Below are 19,737 nucleotides of genomic sequence, written 5' to 3'. Positions count from 1 at the left end.
AGTCATTATTTCATTGTAGCTCATTTATGACTTAAGCAAGTTTTACAGCAGTGGTATCTGAATTTTGATACAGTGATTACTAATTGTAGGTTCAAAAAGAATGTTATGGATAAATGCATATACCTCAAGTTTAGTGGGAGTCTTTTTGTTTTTCTTGTCTTATATGTTGATGATATTTTGCAAGGTGGCAATAACATTCATGCGATACATGATATTAAGAATTTTATGTAAAATGTTTGGCATGTAGGACATGCAGGTCCTTGGCATTAGGATCCATAGAGATTACGATACTGGAATACTTAAACTTTCTCTAAAGACTTATATTAATTAAGTATATATAAAAAAAATTAAGAGTGACCAAGCGTAGTAAACCCATTGACATAAAATACATTTTCAAGTGTGAGAATGTTAAGATTTAAGTGCCATTAAGATTTCCTATATGGTTACAGAAAGATTGTTGCAAATCCTCTCATTAAAGGTTTTCAACCGAAGATAATAAAGTATTTATAAAGCACGTGATTCGGATAGGTGTTCGAGAGTCATTATGTTATGATGTCTGGTATTTCTTTTATATATGCTACATTGCAGTTAGTTTCTTCATACTTTGTGGTGACATTTATTTTTCCTCCAGTTTATACCTTATGGTGACGGTTATTTGCATCTAAAATAAAGTTATGATGCATTATTATTATTATCTTGATATACATGGTTTATGCACGTGCTATTATGTTTGCCTGGGAGTGGTATTTCGCTCATGAGATTATTTCGACTAAATCTAAAGGTATTTATGCTTTAATCATTAATTAGGTACGAGACTAAATTATCTCTTTAATTAATTGTAGTATTCTTAATTTCTACATGTAGATTATTTGATTAAAACCCAACAAGTATATCATAAAAGGATGCAATATTCACACTCTACTCTTCTATGGTTGCACTATAATCTAAAGAAAAAATATAATAAAAAAATGAGCCAATTGAAAAGTAGGGTTAGGCTAACCAGGATACTAGGTCATGAGAAGGGTGATTGACATTTCACATTGTCTAAGGGATAAATTGTTGAGACTTGCATGTATTGACACCCTTCAATCATGTAAATATGTTTTGAGGGATATCATTAGCACCAAAAAGAAAGTGTGCAAAACAAAGTGGATTGTGAAAAAAGTATCTAACTATATGAATTTTGAAATTATTACCATAATCAGAAGCGCAAGATTGCTAAAGGAGTTATACATCATTTGAACTGATGTGGTTAACGTGTTTATATTAATGTATCTTACATTAGAGTTATGTTCAATGAAATACCTATAAAGAAGTTAATGAATATATTTAAAAAAAAAAAATTGAATTAATACCTTCAATCGAGAGACAGCTTTGTTAATATGTTTTTATTTATTTTTGCTTTGACTTTGCGAACCAGTAGAAGACCTCTTCAACTTTACAAACCAGCAAAATAAACTTTTTTGCAATATTTTTTTATTTCTTTAATCAACCAAACAAAGATATTGACATCGTGACAATTCTGGCATAGTACCCTCTATTTGAAATTTTGAAGGGTGAGGCCATATCACTGGTCAATTTATTTATTTTTTAACATTTTGCTGTAATTACTGTATAATGCTTGATTTTCGTCCGTTGGATCTACCAAACTATCACACACAGTACATACACACACCCGTACCAAATATAGAACACGACAAGCCATTCCCATAGTCATATTTCAGTTTCCCCACCTTCCAAGAAGTTGCATCCTCTTTCAACTCTCTCTCTCTCTTTCTCTCTCTCCCTCTCTCTCCCCAACATTTCTCTCTCTAGACCACCCCTATCGGAAACCATGGTGCCCAGTCTAAAACCCCATTTGGGTCTCCTCCTCTTCTCTCTCTACATCATCTCCGTCCCCGCAATTTCCCCCTCCTCCGATCCCCCAACTGTCTACGAAATTCTCCCCCAATTTGGCCTCCCGAGCGGTCTCTTGCCGGACTCCGTCAAATCCTACTCTCTCTCCGACGACGGAAGCTTCGTCGTCGAGCTCGGAAAGCCATGCTATATACAGTTCGAGTACTTGGTCTATTACGAGACGAAAATTACAGGGAAGCTCAAATATGGGTCAATCACAAATTTGGATGGCATTCAGGTCCAACGGTTCTTTTTGTGGTTCGATGTCGATGAGATCAGAGTCGATTTGCCGCCGTCCGATAGCATATATTTTCAGGTGGGGATCATCAACAAGAAGCTCGATGTTGATCAGTTCAAGACTCTGCATTCTTGCCGCGATAAGGTCTCGGTGTTGTGTGGCCAATCTTTGAAGCGAGTTCTTGAGGTATGAAACTCTGAATTATTGTTCTGGTAGTTTTATTGAATTCATGAATCCTTTTTGTGTGTGTATGTGCGTGTGTGGTCTTCGATGGGCTCTGTGAGACTGTGAATTATATGATTTGATGCGGATAATTTAGGGCTATTTGAGTGTGACGTAGAAGTTGTACGAGTTCATTTTGTTTTTCATAGTATTTGGAAATGGAAGTTAGTGCTGAATATGAGGAGATCATGTGATTAAATAGACTGATCTTATGTTGAAGACAAAGTTTAGTCATGTATAACTCCAAGGGCCTATTTCATATATATTTTTTTTTGTAAAAAACTTGGTCCGATTCGATTTGAAGAACAATCTAGAATTTTCATTGGTTTTGGTCAATTCCGAGATCATTTTGTTTTTTTATTTTTAAAATATTTGGAAGTGGAATACGAGGAGATCAATGTGATTTAATAGACTGATCTAATAGTGAAAGTAAAGTTGAGTAATGTATAGATTAATATAAATGCTGTCATTAACTCCAAGGGAAGACATGCTTTGATTTGATTTTAAGAGCAATCTAGAATTTTCATTACTTATGGTAAAAGATAGATGTCTTATTTTTAAGATTTGTATCATTTGGTTGGTTGGAATACCTTTTTGGTGTTGAAAACGTAATGTTAGTTGAACAACTATATATCAACTGAGAAATATGGCCTTTTTTTCTAGTTAGGGTGCAAAGTTGTTTGACTTTCCAGGATAACTAATTAATTGGATCTTCTTTTTTTTTTTTTTTTTTAGTAAAAGATGCTTTTGAATGATGTCTTGATTTTGGACTGATGTATTTACTTATTGTGTAATTCCCGGAGTCTTGATTATCATTTTTAACTCTTAAGCTCCATAATAATATTTTATAGATTTGAATTTCATACTTCTAGGTGTTTGCAATCAAATTAAATGTACGAGACATTAGCAAATTACTTCTTTATCTTTCTATTTAGGAGTTTGATGTTTAATCCTGCTAATTCTTAATAAAATATTTGTAATTTTACTGGACACATGATTCATGTGGGCAGAAATTAACCTATTGTTGTTTGCAGTGATGGATATCTTTTATGCATGCATAGTCAATTCAATGTTAATTATTGTTTTGATGGGATCCCTGGGTAACTGTCTTTGCAAAATTATTTGTAAAGGCAGAAATATTGATGCCTTGGGAGGCCAAAAGGTTTAGCAGTTTCTAATTTTCTATGGTTTAGTTAAAGGAGGAAACCTTAATTTGCTTTGATCCCTTGAATTGTACTCATCTGAATTTTTTGATTGGTCTGTGTTGTGTCATTGTTTCTTCTGTTTGGCTCTTAGCTAGCCTGGCCGACTTTATCCAGTTTATTTATTGTTTAATTGTACCTTGTCCTAACTTTCTTAGTTAAATTATGCTCTATTATAATGCAAAAATGTTCTCAACCTATCAAGGTACGCAAATCTTGAATGTTATTATGATTGCAAACCTAGGGGATTGAAGGTTAAACAAGAAAAAAGTTTCTGCCTTGGAAGTGTACTACTACTAATAATAAAGCAGCAGGAGGAATTGTTTCTCATTTTGAACATCATAAAAATGTGGCCCAATGTGGAGGTGACGGATCGCAGGGGTATTCTTTGAAAGAAATTTCGTAGGCTCAAAAGGGTTTGCAAGGGATGTTAGGGAAAAGAAAGATGGCCCTCTTGTCCTTTTGGAAAATGTCCTTAAAAGGTGAGGATTTCATTAGCTGTGATACCTTTTGATCACATTGGTATTGATAAGTTCGAAGAATTATTCTCTAACCATTTTGGTTATGGTAAATTCAATATTCAGTTGGGAAGCTAATGAAGGGTATCAAGCTCTTCGATTTCAATTTTAAGGGGAAAGAAGTTAAAATTTAAGCCAGTTTCATGTTCACATACTAATAGAAGCTTGGGGAACTTAAGAAAAGTAGGTTTTGAATGAGTACCAAGTTTTTTCAATAAAATTCTGGAAAGGAATGATACCTAATGAATGGAGAGAAACTAAGGAAGTACCAATTTATAAAAATAAAAGCAATACACAAAATTGAAGTAGTTATCGAGGAATTAATTTAATGAGTCATACACTGATATTTTGGAAAAGGGTTGTAAAACAAAGATTTAGAAATGAAACTACAGTTACTTATCAAAAAAAGAAATGAAAGTACAGTGTCTGAAAATCAATTTGGATTTATGCTAGGGAGATCTACTACGGAGGGCATTCATTGGATTAGAGAATTGATAGAAGAATGTAGAAGCCAACAAACAGATTGCATATGGTATGGACTTAGAAAATACATATGATAGAGTTCCCAGCAATATAATTTGGTGGGGCTTACAAAAAAAGATATGTGTAACAAGACAAAGATTAGAGTTTGTATCTATCATATGTAGAGAAACTAACAATCTGTGTATAAAAGTGGGACTAAACCCAAGATCAGTACTTAGCCTATACCTATTTATGCTAGTCTTAGATGTAATACAAAAGATATTCAAGAAGATATTTTGTGGTGCATGTTGTTTGCTGATGACATAGTGTTTGTTGGATAACTTGTAAGTCTTGAGAACAAAATTGTAAACTTGGAGGAATGCATTAGAAACATATCAAACAAAAGTGAGCAGAACAAGCCCTTCCCGGACCTGCGAAAATCAGTGAACTCTAGAAGTGTGGGGTTTGTTCACCTTTGGACACGAACACTATTCTGTTCTCAACAGAAACCGGCCTTGGAGATTGAATGTTGACTTATCCTATTGCTAGATGAGGGAGGTGTCAAACTAAAACGCAGAGGAAGACAATCATAAAAAAGAAGATTGTCTGCCAACATTAATAAAGGCTCGGAAAATAATAACATAACAATTGCAATTTAAGACTGAAGGGGTTGCTCTAAGAAAATCATTTTTGATACGTGGGATCAGTAATGCCAAATTTTAATAATAATAAATGGAAAATTAGATGATGATAATACTAGCAGGACTGGAGTAGGATGGACAAAATGGAGATGGGCTAGTGTATCCTATGTGATAAAACAATACCAAAGAAACTAAAAGGGAAATTCTAAAGGACAATCATTATGCCAACCATCTTATGCGGCAACAGATTTATGTAACTGAAAGGAGAATGTTGAGATGGATGCTAGGAGTGACTAGGAGAGTAAATTAACTAATGTAAGTGTGAGGGATCAATTAGGAATACCGTCTATTAGTTAAAATAAGCGAATATAGACTTGGGTGTTATAGACACACAGAACGTAGACCGGCAATGCACCATTAAGAAAAAGGAAGATTAATTTGCATAGCCAGTAGTTGGTATGAGATGACGAGGTCGACCAAAATTAATGTGGGATGAAGTATTTAATAATGACTTTAAAAAATTAAATAGAAGAGACATGGTGTGTAATAGAATAGAATAAAAGAAGAGAATTTATGTGGTTGACCCTATTCGCTTAGGATAAAGGCAAGGATGATGGTGGATTCATATTGCGCTGTTTGCCCTGTATTTTTTAAAAAAATTGGCCGAATTCTAGGTGACACATTTAGGCCTGATTGATTATTGTCTTATGAATAATTCCTTTCATTTCAAGCCATAATTATAGTTATTGAATAGAAAGACCATTGCTAGCACATGTCTGCCTAGCCTACCTACGTGGGATGCTAGAAGGAAAAGATTGGAGACAGACCTAATTTTTTGCATTGTTTTTGCACAAAATGGCTGCTCTTGAGGTCGAACCAATGTCCTTACACTTGTTAGGCTTGTATTTAAGAAATGGCTACTTTAATAATAGTAATTATTGAATATCTTAAGTAAGTTTATATCATTACTATAATAATTGCTTTAAATAAGTGAAATTGTTGCAGATTGGATGGTTAGCACGGTAGTCAAACAAATTTTAAGGTGTCTGATTTTAGTTCTTTACCGTAAAAAATACTTAATAAAAGAACAGAATTCTAGTCAGGTTAAATGTTAAAGATCACTAAATTTCTGCAATGAGTATTTCTCCCTCTATGTTTATCATGTGATTGGTTGGTTTTGTTCTATTTTATAAAAAAAATGTATAGACAATAGTCGTATGTTTTATGTTATACCCTTTTGTTCTAACTTTGAAGTATATATGATTTCCTCCTGCATTGACTTTAAGACTATGAGAAGATTTTACAATTTTCTTCAAACACAATATTAATTATGGATTTAGCCTATTCTTTGTCAATTCTGTTTTTCAAGGAATACCTTTTAACTTGTTAATCTCACAAGTTTGCTAGCCTTTATTATTATCAAAATTTTAGTGCACCCATATGTACCATACACCCAATGTTGTAATTTCGGCATCACTGTTGCGCTCTTTTCAACACTCACAAAATTCCTAAATAGCCTTGTAATATTGTTTTGATGAAATCAAAGCACTCATCTTTTATCAAAAAAGGGATGAGCTGTAACTCTACAATTTCAGTCAATACCCTGGAATAAAAATGGAAACATGATATGTAAATAGATATATAAGATATCCGTGAGATACGTACAGGTATCTACGTGTGATCTTGATTTTTCAAATTCTCGGTAATATGTTGCAAACTATCACGATCTATTTCAAAATATATAGAATTGGGATATAATTAAAATTAGGATGAAATTATCGTCGATTGAAAATGGGATTTATCTGAAGACACATCTCAATCTTCTTATATGCTGCTAGTATGATTCTGAAAATACTGAAAGCCTTTAAATTTACATACATACATACATACATATATTTATATTTTACAAGTGTAATTATGAACTTTATAGTTATATTAACTACGCAACTATGTTCATTGATATTTGAATTTAATTTAATATTCATATCATATTTGACCTTACTTCATGTAGATATTATTTTTATGAAATGATTGTGGTCGTGTCCTTTTTATTTACTGCAGTGTGCATTATTTGTACCCTTGACATCATATGGCATATACTTGTCAAAGATTCATTTTGTTTGCATTTGCTCATAGCGTGCACCAGCATCCCTGTAAGCAGAAAAAATTTCATTAAAAAATTTCACCATTTACTATTATTTTTTTATTTAAAATTTGCAATATTGATGTGCGGTAGCAATTTATAAATTTTTCATGCTTTTGATATATCCTTTTTGTTGTTAATTTTCCTTGGTTAATACTCATATTATTTCCACTCGTTATGCAGCTTAAACAACTTCCAATATTTTTCTGAGCTATATGTACTTTTTTTTTTTTTATAATATCCAACCCGCGCCCTCCAAACATTAGCCAACAATATGCTTTGCAATAGATCAACTTTTACTGTTTTTCTACGTTGAATCATTGTTTTCCTTTGTGCAATCTGCAGCTTCCATCTCCCATTGATGAAATTCCGATGCTGATTACAGAGTAGCCCGGCGCAAAGATGCTTCTGTTGATGGAAAGGTAGCAGTGGAAGGTATTATTCAATCATTTGCCTTCTGTATTTCCATTTCAGGATTTCCAATGTTGGTGTACCTGGAAATTTGAGTGATGTAATTTAAGGGGATAAATGTGTATATATCTATATCGAAACTTCAGTTCTTAGTGTGCAACTATTTTCTGTTCAAACTGTAAGAAACTGCCTGTCAGATTTGATGACCAACTTCAGGATCATCTAGAAATGTACTGTGCTCTTAGTTATTCTGCTCCACTGGTATGATACCAAGTAAAAAAAAAAAGCTGTAACGAAACTGAAGCTCATAAATTACTCCACTGTGTTTCATGTCAACATTTCGTAATTTTCATTTATCAACAAAAAAATAAAATGTTGCCTTTAATTTGCCAATACTACATGAAGCACAACACATTTTTTCCCCAGGGAGGTGTTTTGAATAAAGTTTTACTTGTATTAGCATGTCACAGGACACATTATGTACATATTCTATGGATAACAGAACACGCAAAAGAACATCCAACTTCGTTTATACCCTAATTATCACCAAGGGTTGTAACATAGTAGTACTTTCTCATCTTCCGAAGTAGAAGATCTAGAGAGGCAATGTTGCCAAGGTACACACACACACTAATTCAGAAGGGTGCAGCTTCTCATATTCTAGAATGATGCTAAAATGACCCCGTTGCAGGAACAATTGATCTGAAATCATACTGCTAAAATGGTATTCCAAAAGCTGAACGTTTCTATTGAGAACTGGTTTGAGTATGATTTTTGAGTTCCTAACTTCCAAGTAATAGATGATTTTCGTAGTACTTTCTCACCTTTCAGAGTAGAAAGAGAGTTGACATCCCCTTGGGACACATTGCAAAGGAAAAATTTAAACATTTGACAAATTTAAAAGAAAAAAAATATTCAAAAGGCGAAGAAATAAAAATTTTACATTTGAAAAGAATAAGAGGTGTTGGAAAGGAAAAACAAAAAACAAAACAAAAGAAGTCCATAGAGCAGCTAGCAACAAGCCTATTGTCGAGGGGTCCTGATTTTTCTAACAATTCTGCCATTCAGATGGCAAAACAACGCACCAGATGACCTCAAGTCTGATAGAGTTTTAAATGAAGTTGAGACTTTGAGATTTATCACTTTTAAAACTACATTTTGAATAGAACTTCTATACTTTATTAACCTATTTGAAATTCAATAATTTTATCCTTCTATAAAGTCATACCTAACAAATGTAAGAACACTCCATTAAAAGTATTCTTGTACATTTACGGAATTGCCATTAAACAAATTAAAAAATGCTTTAATTATGAAAAGTAAGCAACACCAAACAGTCCATAATTTCAGAAATTTGTGTGAACACTCTTCTCATAATGTAGTTTGAATATTGTCATGACCAAATGACAAATCAAACCAACAAAGACCAATCTACCACCAACCTCATCCCGAGGGTAATTTCGTAATCTTAGCCAAATCCGAAAACTTTTTTCCACAGGAATTCATAAGTTTTGCCGATATCTTCTGTGTCTCGCCAAGTCATTCATTGACTCTCTCTCTCTCTCTCTCTCTCTCTATCAATCTAGCTCTGCGTCAATGGCGTTCCCTCCTAAGCTACTCATCCCATCGATCTCTCTTTGCCTCTTCTCTCTCATCCTCTTCTCCAACACCCATCTCTCTCTATCCACCAGACCCATCAACTCAATCACAGACGTCCACGACCTCCTCCCCCAGTACGGCCTCCCAAAGGGTATCATCCCAAACGCCGTCAAGTCCTACTCTCTCTCCTCTGACGGCACGTTCACCATCGAACTCCACCGTCCCTGTTACGTCCAGTTCGATGAGCTTGTTTGGTATGACAAGAAAGTCAAAGGCAAGCTCACTTATGGGTCGGTCTCGGATGTTTCGGGCATTCAAGCCAAGAAGCTGTTCTTGTGGGTGCCCGTGACCGGAATGAATGTCGATTCCAAATCGGGGATGATCGAGTTTCACGTTGGGGCTTTGTCGGAGAAGTTGCCGGCGGAACAGTTCGAGACAATCCCCAATTGTAAGAACAAGGGATGTCAAGAGTCACAACCAGAGTTTGCGGCCGAGCTGTTTGAGACCATACCCGAATCTATTTGAGGTTATTTCTTTACATATATTAGCATAGATGTCTGCGTGTTTTGCTGTGTGTTTGTTTAAAAGTTTAAATGAATTAATATGTGTGGTTAGTATAATTAGTTGTTGGCATCAGAAGGGGATGTGGGTTTTACTTCTTTTACCATTTTAGGATGTTCAAGTGGTATGATATATTTTGTTGGTCATGTGTCTACATATGTGTGCAAAGAAGACCTTTAACTCCTTTTAAGTGCGCGAGTGAGGAAAAGTGACATAGCTCACATTGAGGGTAATATTAGGGGAAGAGGAAGACCAAAGTCTTCCCAAAGTTAATGTAGAGTTAGTAAGGAAGGATATGATAACTATGGCCTGAATGGAAACATAGGATTCATGTAGCAGACCCCCAGTATTCGGGAAAAAAGGCTTGATTGTTGTTGTTATACATATGCGTATACGGTACATTTTTTTCATAGCTGGGTAACTTTATTATACTTTATCAATTGTTCTGGTCTTATGGGACTTCTAATTGGTAGAAAGTCTCTTGCTTCGTTAATCAAGAAACTTAGGCTTGGTTGCCGAATAAAAGAAAATAAATCGAGGGATGGCTATTTTCATGTTTGGTTTAGATTGCGGAAGGAAAACAGAGGATTAGGAGGGATTGCTTAATCCCTCTAATTATATTTTCACCATCCTTCCAAAAGTAGGAGGATTTGGAGAGAAATGATAGACACTTTAATGAAACTCTCAAAATACAGAAAGTAACATTAAAATTGTAAAGAAGAAAAGATGATAGTAAATTTAATAAGATAGTTTCATTTCTTTTCTCTTCTTTACCTTTTCCAAACAAGAATATATGTTATTGTTATTCATTCCTTTCTCTTCCATCATAACTTATACTTATCCAAACAAAGCCTTAGGATGATTTATCCCATCTGTTATGTTGATAATCAACATTCGCTTAATTAACTTTTTTACTGGGTTACTATTAATATATTTGACTTTGTATGAAAGGATTCAAGGAAGTTTGTCAACTGAATTTTAAATTTTTGTACTAGAAAATAAGTATCAGTTGTCACCATCATATATTTGCATAGTCTCAAGGACAAGATAACTATCTTATGTTCTGTCGATCACCTCTTCTACACCCTGAGAATTGTTTCATGAATTTTGGATACATTCAGCACTATGCTCGCTTAAATCGCATGCAAAGGTTCCATAATTCAGTAGTACTGTAGGACTGCAATCTGATCCAAGGCATATTATATTCCAAGGCATAGTATATTTTTTTTTTATAGAATGCTAAATTAATCAATTCCATACTTATTTTACTGTTTCCCCTGATGTTTAGGCTGTAGACATAATGGTGCGATTTAAAGGCAACAGGCACAATAGCATTAGACAACCAGATACCCGTGCAAAGAAGAAACATGTAGGGTTGTGTCTTTACACTATTTAATTCCAAGCATCCAAAGTGAGCAGAAAACATATATTTTAGAAATAATGTTTCATGTATTATCCTCTATATTACTTATAAAAAAAAAACGTATTATCCTCTATTGAACAAAAAGAAAACCAAATCTTGCATTTATATACCTTAAATGCATTCAAAAAAAATTTAAGCGATCTATATAAGCTGTAGACGAACACCCCCATCATACCGCGCTCCAAGTTAAGCAGAGCTTAGTCTAATCACTAATCAATCACTTTCCAGTTTCCGCATACTAGAGGGATCCATGCTTCAGTACCATTTTTCATTTGAGGATGAGTAAATATGATGTATTACCAAAAACATTGTGTTGAAGTCTCCCAAATGTAATGTAATTTTGAGTTTAACGAGTCAAGAATTTTTGCTGGTTCGATCTACAGTGAGCAAAACTACTTGTGGTGGGAAGTCATTGAGCTCAGGAATTTTCATTAAGTGGAAGTTAACATACGCGAAAATCAGGCAATCTGATTTGTTGAGCATGCATTGCACAAGTTGGACTGTTTCTCCACAACTCTTATATCTTTTATCAACAATTATACATTTTTTTGTTTAAATATTTTATTAATTAGATATGATTTTTTTCAGAATAAGGCAAATTCATAACTTTGCTTGTCTTGTTTACCATTGCCAAAAGTGTAACTGTACCATCCTTGTGACTGAAGAAATTTCCTGTTGAGTTATTGCAGTGTTCCATCTTCAGAAACTGATGTAAACCTTTCTTATATAAATATAAAACAGGATGTGCACTTCTTAACAATTGAACTCTAAAGTCTACGGTAGGCCATGATCCTGCCCTGAATCTCTGAGTTGGTGGTTTCAGCCACCTATTACCATCACTTAAAGTGAATAGGAAAATTGTAGGGCATGTTTGGTTCAGAGAATAGTCCATTTTAGTTGTTTTAAAAACTATTTTCTATTTTCAATTTTTGTAAAAATATTTTCTTTTTTCAATGTTCTTTAAAACTATTGTTAGAGAACTGAAGCAAACATACTTAATTAGCGTGTCTTGAAAAATATGCATCTTCCTTGTATAAATTTAGGTGGTGTGCGATAGCACTAGAAAACTTTAAAATAGATGTTGCTAGCAATTGATTGTATTGTCAAAAGGTGCCAACCCCCATTCATATGGGATGATGGTCGTATTGTCATAAGGTAGCAAAACCATGTAGATATAAATATTAAAATGTCGAAGAATGGTTTATGTTTTTTCAATGAGAAAGGTATCAGGTTCTTGGATTTTCAGGAAACAGCCTCTCTGCATGCGGAGATAATGCTGTTTGCATCTAACCCTCTCTAGACATCGCAAAGGCTCGAGCCTTGTTTATTGGGGTAACCCTTTTTTCAGATTTAAAACCAAAGTGTAAGAATGCATAAATATTTATAGGCTGCTAATATTTACTTGTATTAGGACTAAAACTTCAATAGAGGGAACTTTAACATTATACGTGGAACGGGAATGGAAACAGTTGTACTGTATCCTCTAAATTGTGGGCTTGTGTATTGTTCATTGTTTCCCACATCCTAGTTTGGAGTTTGGGGGTGGGGAAGAAAGGAAATAAGCTATCATATCTACCTCTTAATTGTAAACATACTTTCATGCCCAGAATATTGACTACCTCCTATTCCTCCTCTTCCTGGCCTCAGTTTTTGAAGATCCTTTATCAAAACCGCTGAATAGTCTACTTTTTAACACTTGAATCCCTCTTGATTAACCCCTTGCCTTTTTTCGTCTTCTCCTTGTAAACACACTTTGGTGCTCATCTTCACTCACTTCTTTTGTTATTTCAACATCTTATCAGTTACACATGAATGCAACTTGTGAGCATTTTTTAAACATACATGTCATCTGACACGGCTAGTTCACTCATTTGGAATTGTTAGCAACTTTGCTCGTCCATAACTCAGTCTTGAGAGGCTGAAAAGACGGGGTGTGGTTATTTATTATCTATTAGTTGGGGGTTGACTTTCTTTCTGATGACAATAATCTGGATTCTGTCATTTAATCTAAGCTGTTGTCTTTTGATTGTTTCATAGATGATTATGCTTTCATTTGTTTTGTTATACATATAGGATTAGGGGTATGGAGCTGGCCATTATAATTTCAGACACCCTATAAGCTTTCCATGGATCAATATCATACTGACTTTACTGTTTTTGCACTGGCAAATCATTTTTCTAGTCCTTTTCTTCTTCAGGCGATAGACGATTTCCTTCATCAAACATTTTACTGTTTAATGTCATCAGCCATTCTGTAGTGAATGAAATTTACTTTAATTGGAAGTGGAAATAAGAGAATATCAATCTTTAATGTATCATTCCAGTAATTATTTCTATAACGTCCTCTATTATTTGTTGCATCTTTAAAGTTTCCGTATTTGCAGTTAACATGGCCTCATGAAATTAGAATTGGGGAATATGATTCAGGCTATCAGAATCTGATTTGTCTTGTAAGGCTAGAATTAAGTTTAAACTGGTGTCGAAGATTAACAAATATGCCTTGATTCTATTGCAGGTGCAACCCAGATTGATTATCCCGTGATACGGAACTGGAAACCCTCCAATTCCACCGAAAACTGGGAACTGGAATGAACCTCGTATGTTTTTCCACATCTACAAAATGATTGTTGCAGAAATAAATTCCCTCGAACATTTACACTGTAAATTTCATGTTCATGTTATGTATACCAGGGTTTAAGGACCACTTTACATTTGCTTCTATTTTGTTCAGTGTATTTTAGTTTGATTTTTATTTTTTTTCAAACCCCTTTATTTTATAGCATGTTCCTCAAAATGTTTCTATTGTTTTGGGTATGTTCATGAACATTTGTAGTTATGGTAAGAGTAAACATTTGAAATGAACATAGTGGATGATTAGGAACACCCATGTACACAAAAAATTAGTAATGGAGATTAAGTTATTCAATGGAATATTTCTGCGTAAAAGTAATTCAAATTGGAATTAGAGCCTCCGCTTTCAATTCAAAGGTTCTAATTTTATGCATGAGAATGCACTAAAGCTATGAATTGGTGCTTCCAAATTCAACATAAAATAAAAAAAAATTTAAAAAAAAAAAAATCTTTATCTTTTGTATTGGTTTACTTTTACTTCTTTACAAAGTTGGGGAAAAAAACAGAAGAAAGAACAAAAAAAAAAAAAAAAAAAAAAAAAAAAAATCCTAAATTGGCACAAACATTTTTTAGTCTGATCAAAGGTTACATGGTCTCTACTTCTTACTATTTAATCAAGGGTATTAGGAGGGATCGAATGAGAAAACAAAACATATTTCGTTAATCAAAGGTTTTGAAAGGGATTGGTCAAAGTAAATTAAAACTACTTATAATCAATTAACATGTGGTTAGACTTGTTTATTTATTTATTTTTTTCGCCTCATGTTATGTCCTAACTTTGTTTAGTCCTAATTTCTAAACACTCTTTTGTCACTTTGTGTTTACTTTTTACCATATTCAAAAAGCAACTATGCTAAAATAGAACTACGTACTCAAATTATAATAATAAATTGATTGATAATACAATGAAAAATAAGAGTGACACATTAATATGATTCAAATACACAACTCAAATTAGTGAATTTAAATTTTACTTAATCCTATTCGTGTTATAATCGTATCGATTTAAATTGATATGATAATTTAATGTGTCATGTTTCTTTTTGAACCATCAATTCATAACTAAACATGTAAAAAAATCATATTCATATTAAAATTGGTTAGATAAATATTCTGTGTACGTACCAGATAAAAAGTTACAATATATAGATATACATCACCCTGTGAATGTATTGATACTCTTTTACCAAGTATTTTCCATGTAAGAAAGAATACATAGTCAAACAAGGCCTAAAATTAAAAATAAATAAAGCATTTGAAAAGCTTGAATAAAAGAAGGAAATTATGTTTGTGGCCTCAGTTACCCAGAAATGCCTTTCACTCGTCAACAAGCACACACATTATGACATTAACAACCTTTCCCTTTCCATTGTTTTTATACACGTTAAACTCATGCTTCAAGTTTGAGATTACCTCTAATATATATATATATATATATATGTAGAGGGAGAGACACAAACACAGACTCACAAACACAAACTCAATTGCTCTTTCTCTTGGATCATTAGAGTTATTTTAGAGCCAATAATTCGACCAAACACTATATATAAAATGGATAATGATGGTGATGGAAAGTGTACAATGAATGAGATGGGGAGTGAAGTTATTAAGAGGAGGGGTAAGATGGGAAAGAGGATGGTGGTTATGGAAGAAGAGAGAGAGGATATAAACAAACAGGCTGAAGCTTTCATCAAAAACTTCCGCAATCAGCTTAAGATTCAGAGAGAAGACTCCTTCAAACGCTTCCGGCAAATGATAGCCCGCGGCACTTAAAATCATACATACATGTATATCTATACGTACGTGTATGTATGTATGCGTGTGTGTGTGTCCATTATTTTTCAAGAATGTTGTTAGTTGATTCAAATAACCTGGAATGATGATCAATCATAGTTACATTGTTATACCATTGTTGTTAAATTACAAATTCATCTCTGCACTAGCTTACTCCGTTATCATGTATACATATACTAACCTAATTATTATGTGCTGATGTCTCGATAGCTCAGTGAATTAGTATCTCGTGTAAACCTTAAAGTGTCAGGTTAATTTCTATGGTTGTAGAAACAAAAAACGGGGATCACACCATCATCGGACTCCACCTTTTGGTAAATTAATCTCAACAAAGCGAGTGCTAAATGAATGAGTGACCCTTCTAAATGTTCAAAAAAAATGATAAAAACCATGATTTATTTAGCCGAGCTGAACACCCAAGTAAGAGATTAAATCTTTAAATTCCATTCAAACTCAACCTTCAATATTCCACAGAGAAGAAAAAAAAAAAAAAAAAAAAAAAAAAAAAACCCCTAATCATACTCAACCTTCATGATTTATTGTTTGAAGAGAAAAGAGAAGCTTAGTCGAATTGCATTACTAAATGATGTGTATATATTTGATATAAGTGAGACACGTAAACATGAAATTTTAAGAGAGACATAACTCAACCCCATTATGCTAAACAGAGAGAAGGCCATTGATGGTCCTCTTGTTATATAACATGGACATAGACAGGATACCTACACAACACGATACAGATATATTAACACGTTAATATTTTAAAAAGTAGAATATGAGTACGTTGTAGACACAACTATATATAAGTATGAATATTTTTATTTATATTCATCTATATATTTGATTCATTTCCAATTTTTATATTAAGAGTTGATTTGAAATGATTTAGAAAATGAAATTATGTTATTATATCAACATGCCAATGGTCTAGCAGTACCAGACCCCTACTTTCCAAAGGGAGGTCGGAGATTTGAGTCTTGGTGGAGGCACGTGTGTGAATACCAACTAAGAAAAAAAAAAAAAAAAAATTATTATAATGACTTTTATATCTCACACACTTACTACTTTGTCATAATAGTATTTTTGCTTTAAATTAACTAATTATCTTTTATGCTTCACTTGTGATCACATGTATAATGCCAATTTTTCTTAAAGAAAAAGTTGAATATTTTAAAATGTGTTCATATTATTTTCAAGATTACCAAGGAAATTTGTTTTAGAAATGTTAGAAAATATCAGGCTAAGTGTCTAGAAGTGTCGGCGAAATGTTCAAAATAATAAAATTTAATTTTTATTTGTAGATACGTATATAAAGTATTGAATACAGTCCCTTTTTTTGGTGTAGGTATGATGATATAATGCTAGGTTAGTAGCAATACGTATGACACCATATTGATAAGAGGAACCGAGGTTGAGTGTCCAAAGAGTATTCAACGAGTGTCACGCAGACAAGATAGGAATACAATTCTTTCATAAAAGTGCCCCTGCTTCAAACCTTCTTACCAAACTATGTCATAGGTGATACTATACATATAATCAAGGGTGTTTCTTTATTTGCACAAAAATATTGTTCTTGTATCCAAATCTGTGTTTTAAATGCTCTCCAAACTAAAAAACTTTTAATCAAAGGTTATGAAAGGGATGTACTAAATAGTTATATATCTTCGTACTAGATTTATGTTTGGTAGCCAGACATTTTTATTTGTCTAACCAAGAATGACTTTAGGTGAACAAGTCATAAAAACACACAATTATACACACACACACACACACACATATCAATTAAATAGGAAAAATCAAAAGCTACTCTAACCACATAGAAATTAAAGAAAGAAAAACAAGTAAAGCAAGAGAGTCTTTTTGTCAAAAGAAATGATCAATTGAAGGCTTTGAAGCAACAGTTGTCAATATATAGCAACTCTGTATCTAATTTACAGTTTTCAATATATAGCAACCATGAATAAAAACCGTGAGGAACATGTTTGTGAAACACGTACTAAAAGTTGTGTTAATTATTAAAAACTACTTATAATTAAAAAACATGTGTTTAGACTTGTTTTTTTGTTTTTTGTCACCACATGCCTTCCCTTTGTCACTATGTATTTAATTGAACCAGATTAAACGGCCAAGTATGTTAAAATAATACTACTACTCAAATTTAAATTGATTGATAACACGTCAAAAAGTTTCAACAGATAGTATCAATGTCTATTGAAATATTTTTATTCTTTTTTCCCTACCATGTAAGAATATAGTAATACATAGTCAAACAAGTCCAAAAATTAAAAATAATTAAAGCATTCAAAAAGCTGGAATAAAATAAAGAAATTCTGATTTGTGGCCTCACTAATTAAGTACCACAGAAATGGCTTTCACTCGTCAACAAGCACACATTCACACCCTTTTCTCTAACTTCTTCGGCCTTTCCTTTGCTTTTTTATACACGTTATACTCATGCTTCAAGTTTGAGATTGCCTTCATAAATCTATATATATAGGGAGACACAAAACACAAACACAAACACAAATTAACACGAACACGATTTGCATCTCTGTCTCTCTCTCTCTATAATCATTAGAGTTAATTTTAGAGACGATAATTCGACCAAACACTCTAACCATCCGATCATATAGAAATGGATCATCGTGGAGAGGTTTTCTCTGATGGAAAACGTGCAACAAACGAGATGAAGAATGAGTTAGCTGAGAGGAGTCGTCGAAGGATGGGAAGGAGGATGCTTATGGAGGAAGAGAGAGAAGATGTAAACAAACAGGCTGAATATTTCATCAAGAACTTCCGCAATCAGCTTAAGATTCAGCGAGAAGAATCATTCAAAAGGTTCCAGGAAATGATAGCCCGTGGCACCTAATTCATACATATATATATATATTTGTGTGTGTGTCCAATATCTTTCAAGAATGTTGTTAGTTGATTCAAATATTTAAAACCTGGGAATGATTATCAATACTAATTACATTGTTATACAGTTATTTAAGATTGAGGATGCAATAATGACTTAATGTTGTCACATTTTTGATTTAATGTTGTTAGGTACAATGCTGCATCTAATTCAGTATGTGTTTGTCTCAAAATGTGCTTTAAGGGTAGGCTTGTAATTTCACGTGTGCGGGCAAGCTAGGACTACCAGGTTCAAATTTGCAGTTGAGCTGACTTCGTCCTAGCTAACTAGACGCAATCAAATATTCTTGATTAGTACAGTTGTGAGGGGGTTTGTAGGTTGACCTTATTTAACTTTGACAATTATGGAGAGTAGGAATAACTCTTTCAAATTTTGACCTTGATTCAAAGATTTTGTAGAATCTCTTAAGTGACTTTTATGATTATTGATTTGTTATTGCCCACGCGAGAATAAGATGAAAAGTTGACATTGATGAGACGTTCAACTGTTGTTGCACTGAATATTTGTTGACAATAGAATGTCATGTTTTGACGTGACAACTTAAGAGTTGGGATATCCTTTATAGTGTTAAGTATTTGAATGCTCTATTACACAATATGTTTGAGCATACGTTGATTTGACAAAAGTAAATACGTCCAATTGTACGACATTTGGACATATAAGAGTTTTCAAACTCTACCTAGGGTAGGGGCTTTCAAGATAGGACTTTAGTTCTGATGTATTGTTTTATCTCGATAATCTTGGTATTTCTTTAGTTAATTATGGTTTTGAGACCAAATATTCAATTTCGGCGCAAACAATATGCTATCGAATTGCATTCCCGAAATAAATTTACTCTAAATCGAGATTATATAAGTTTTATATCATGGATTTAGAATACATAAAATCACTCCCGATATGTCCACTGTATGAAATTGGTGTTTTATAATTGGGAAAAAAGAAAAACAATTGTGGAGACTAGGAATAACCCTTTCAAAAATCAAGTTCAAATTTGCAGCTGAGCTGACTTCGACCTAGCTAACTACACCCAATCAAATATTCTTGATTACTACAATTGTGAGGGGTTTTGTAGGTTG

General features: G+C 33.3%; 2 protein-coding genes across 3 annotated transcripts; both read left to right on the top strand.

Moving 5' to 3' along the window:
• Positions 1–1,711: 1,711 nt before the first annotated feature.
• LOC132271443 (uncharacterized) lies at positions 1,712–14,035 on the top strand. 2 transcript variants are annotated; one of them, XR_009469713.1, is made up of 3 exons: positions 1,712–2,320; positions 7,668–9,858; positions 13,832–14,035. XR_009469713.1 is itself a non-coding variant. In XM_059772821.1 (3 exons), the coding sequence occupies exons 1-2, from the start codon at positions 1,835–1,837 to the stop codon at positions 7,710–7,712; spliced, it is 531 nt and encodes a 176-aa protein (XP_059628804.1). In that variant the 5' UTR covers positions 1,712–1,834; the 3' UTR covers positions 7,713–7,757; positions 13,832–14,035. The 2 variants fall into 2 exon arrangements, 1 of the variants encoding a protein (XP_059628804.1); XM_059772821.1 differs by having other exon boundaries at positions 7,668–7,757.
• LOC132270104 (uncharacterized) lies at positions 9,330–9,857 on the top strand. Its single transcript, XM_059771309.1, has one exon. The coding sequence runs from the start codon at positions 9,330–9,332 to the stop codon at positions 9,855–9,857; it is 528 nt and encodes a 175-aa protein (XP_059627292.1).
• Positions 14,036–19,737: the final 5,702 nt, after the last annotated feature.

Source organism: Cornus florida, unplaced genomic scaffold (genome assembly GCF_030987335.1).
Source record: "Cornus florida cultivar Cherokee Brave unplaced genomic scaffold, ASM3098733v1 CherokeeBrave_3.0.0_Hap2_Chr08, whole genome shotgun sequence".
NCBI lineage: Eukaryota > Viridiplantae > Streptophyta > Magnoliopsida > Cornales > Cornaceae > Cornus > Cornus florida.
This window is presented reverse-complemented; position numbering and strand designations above follow the sequence as displayed.

Bases quoted from the DNA above. Each gene is read 5' to 3' on its own strand.
- LOC132271443 (XM_059772821.1), top strand. From the start codon at position 1,835: ATGGTGCCCAGTCTAAAACCCCATTTGGGTCTCCTCCTCTTCTCTCTC. The intron at 2,321-7,667 runs GTATGAAACTCT...TGCAATCTGCAG, and splicing joins CTTTGAAGCGAGTTCTTGAG to CTTCCATCTCCCATTGATGA.
- LOC132270104 (XM_059771309.1), top strand. From the start codon at position 9,330: ATGGCGTTCCCTCCTAAGCTACTCATCCCATCGATCTCTCTTTGCCTC.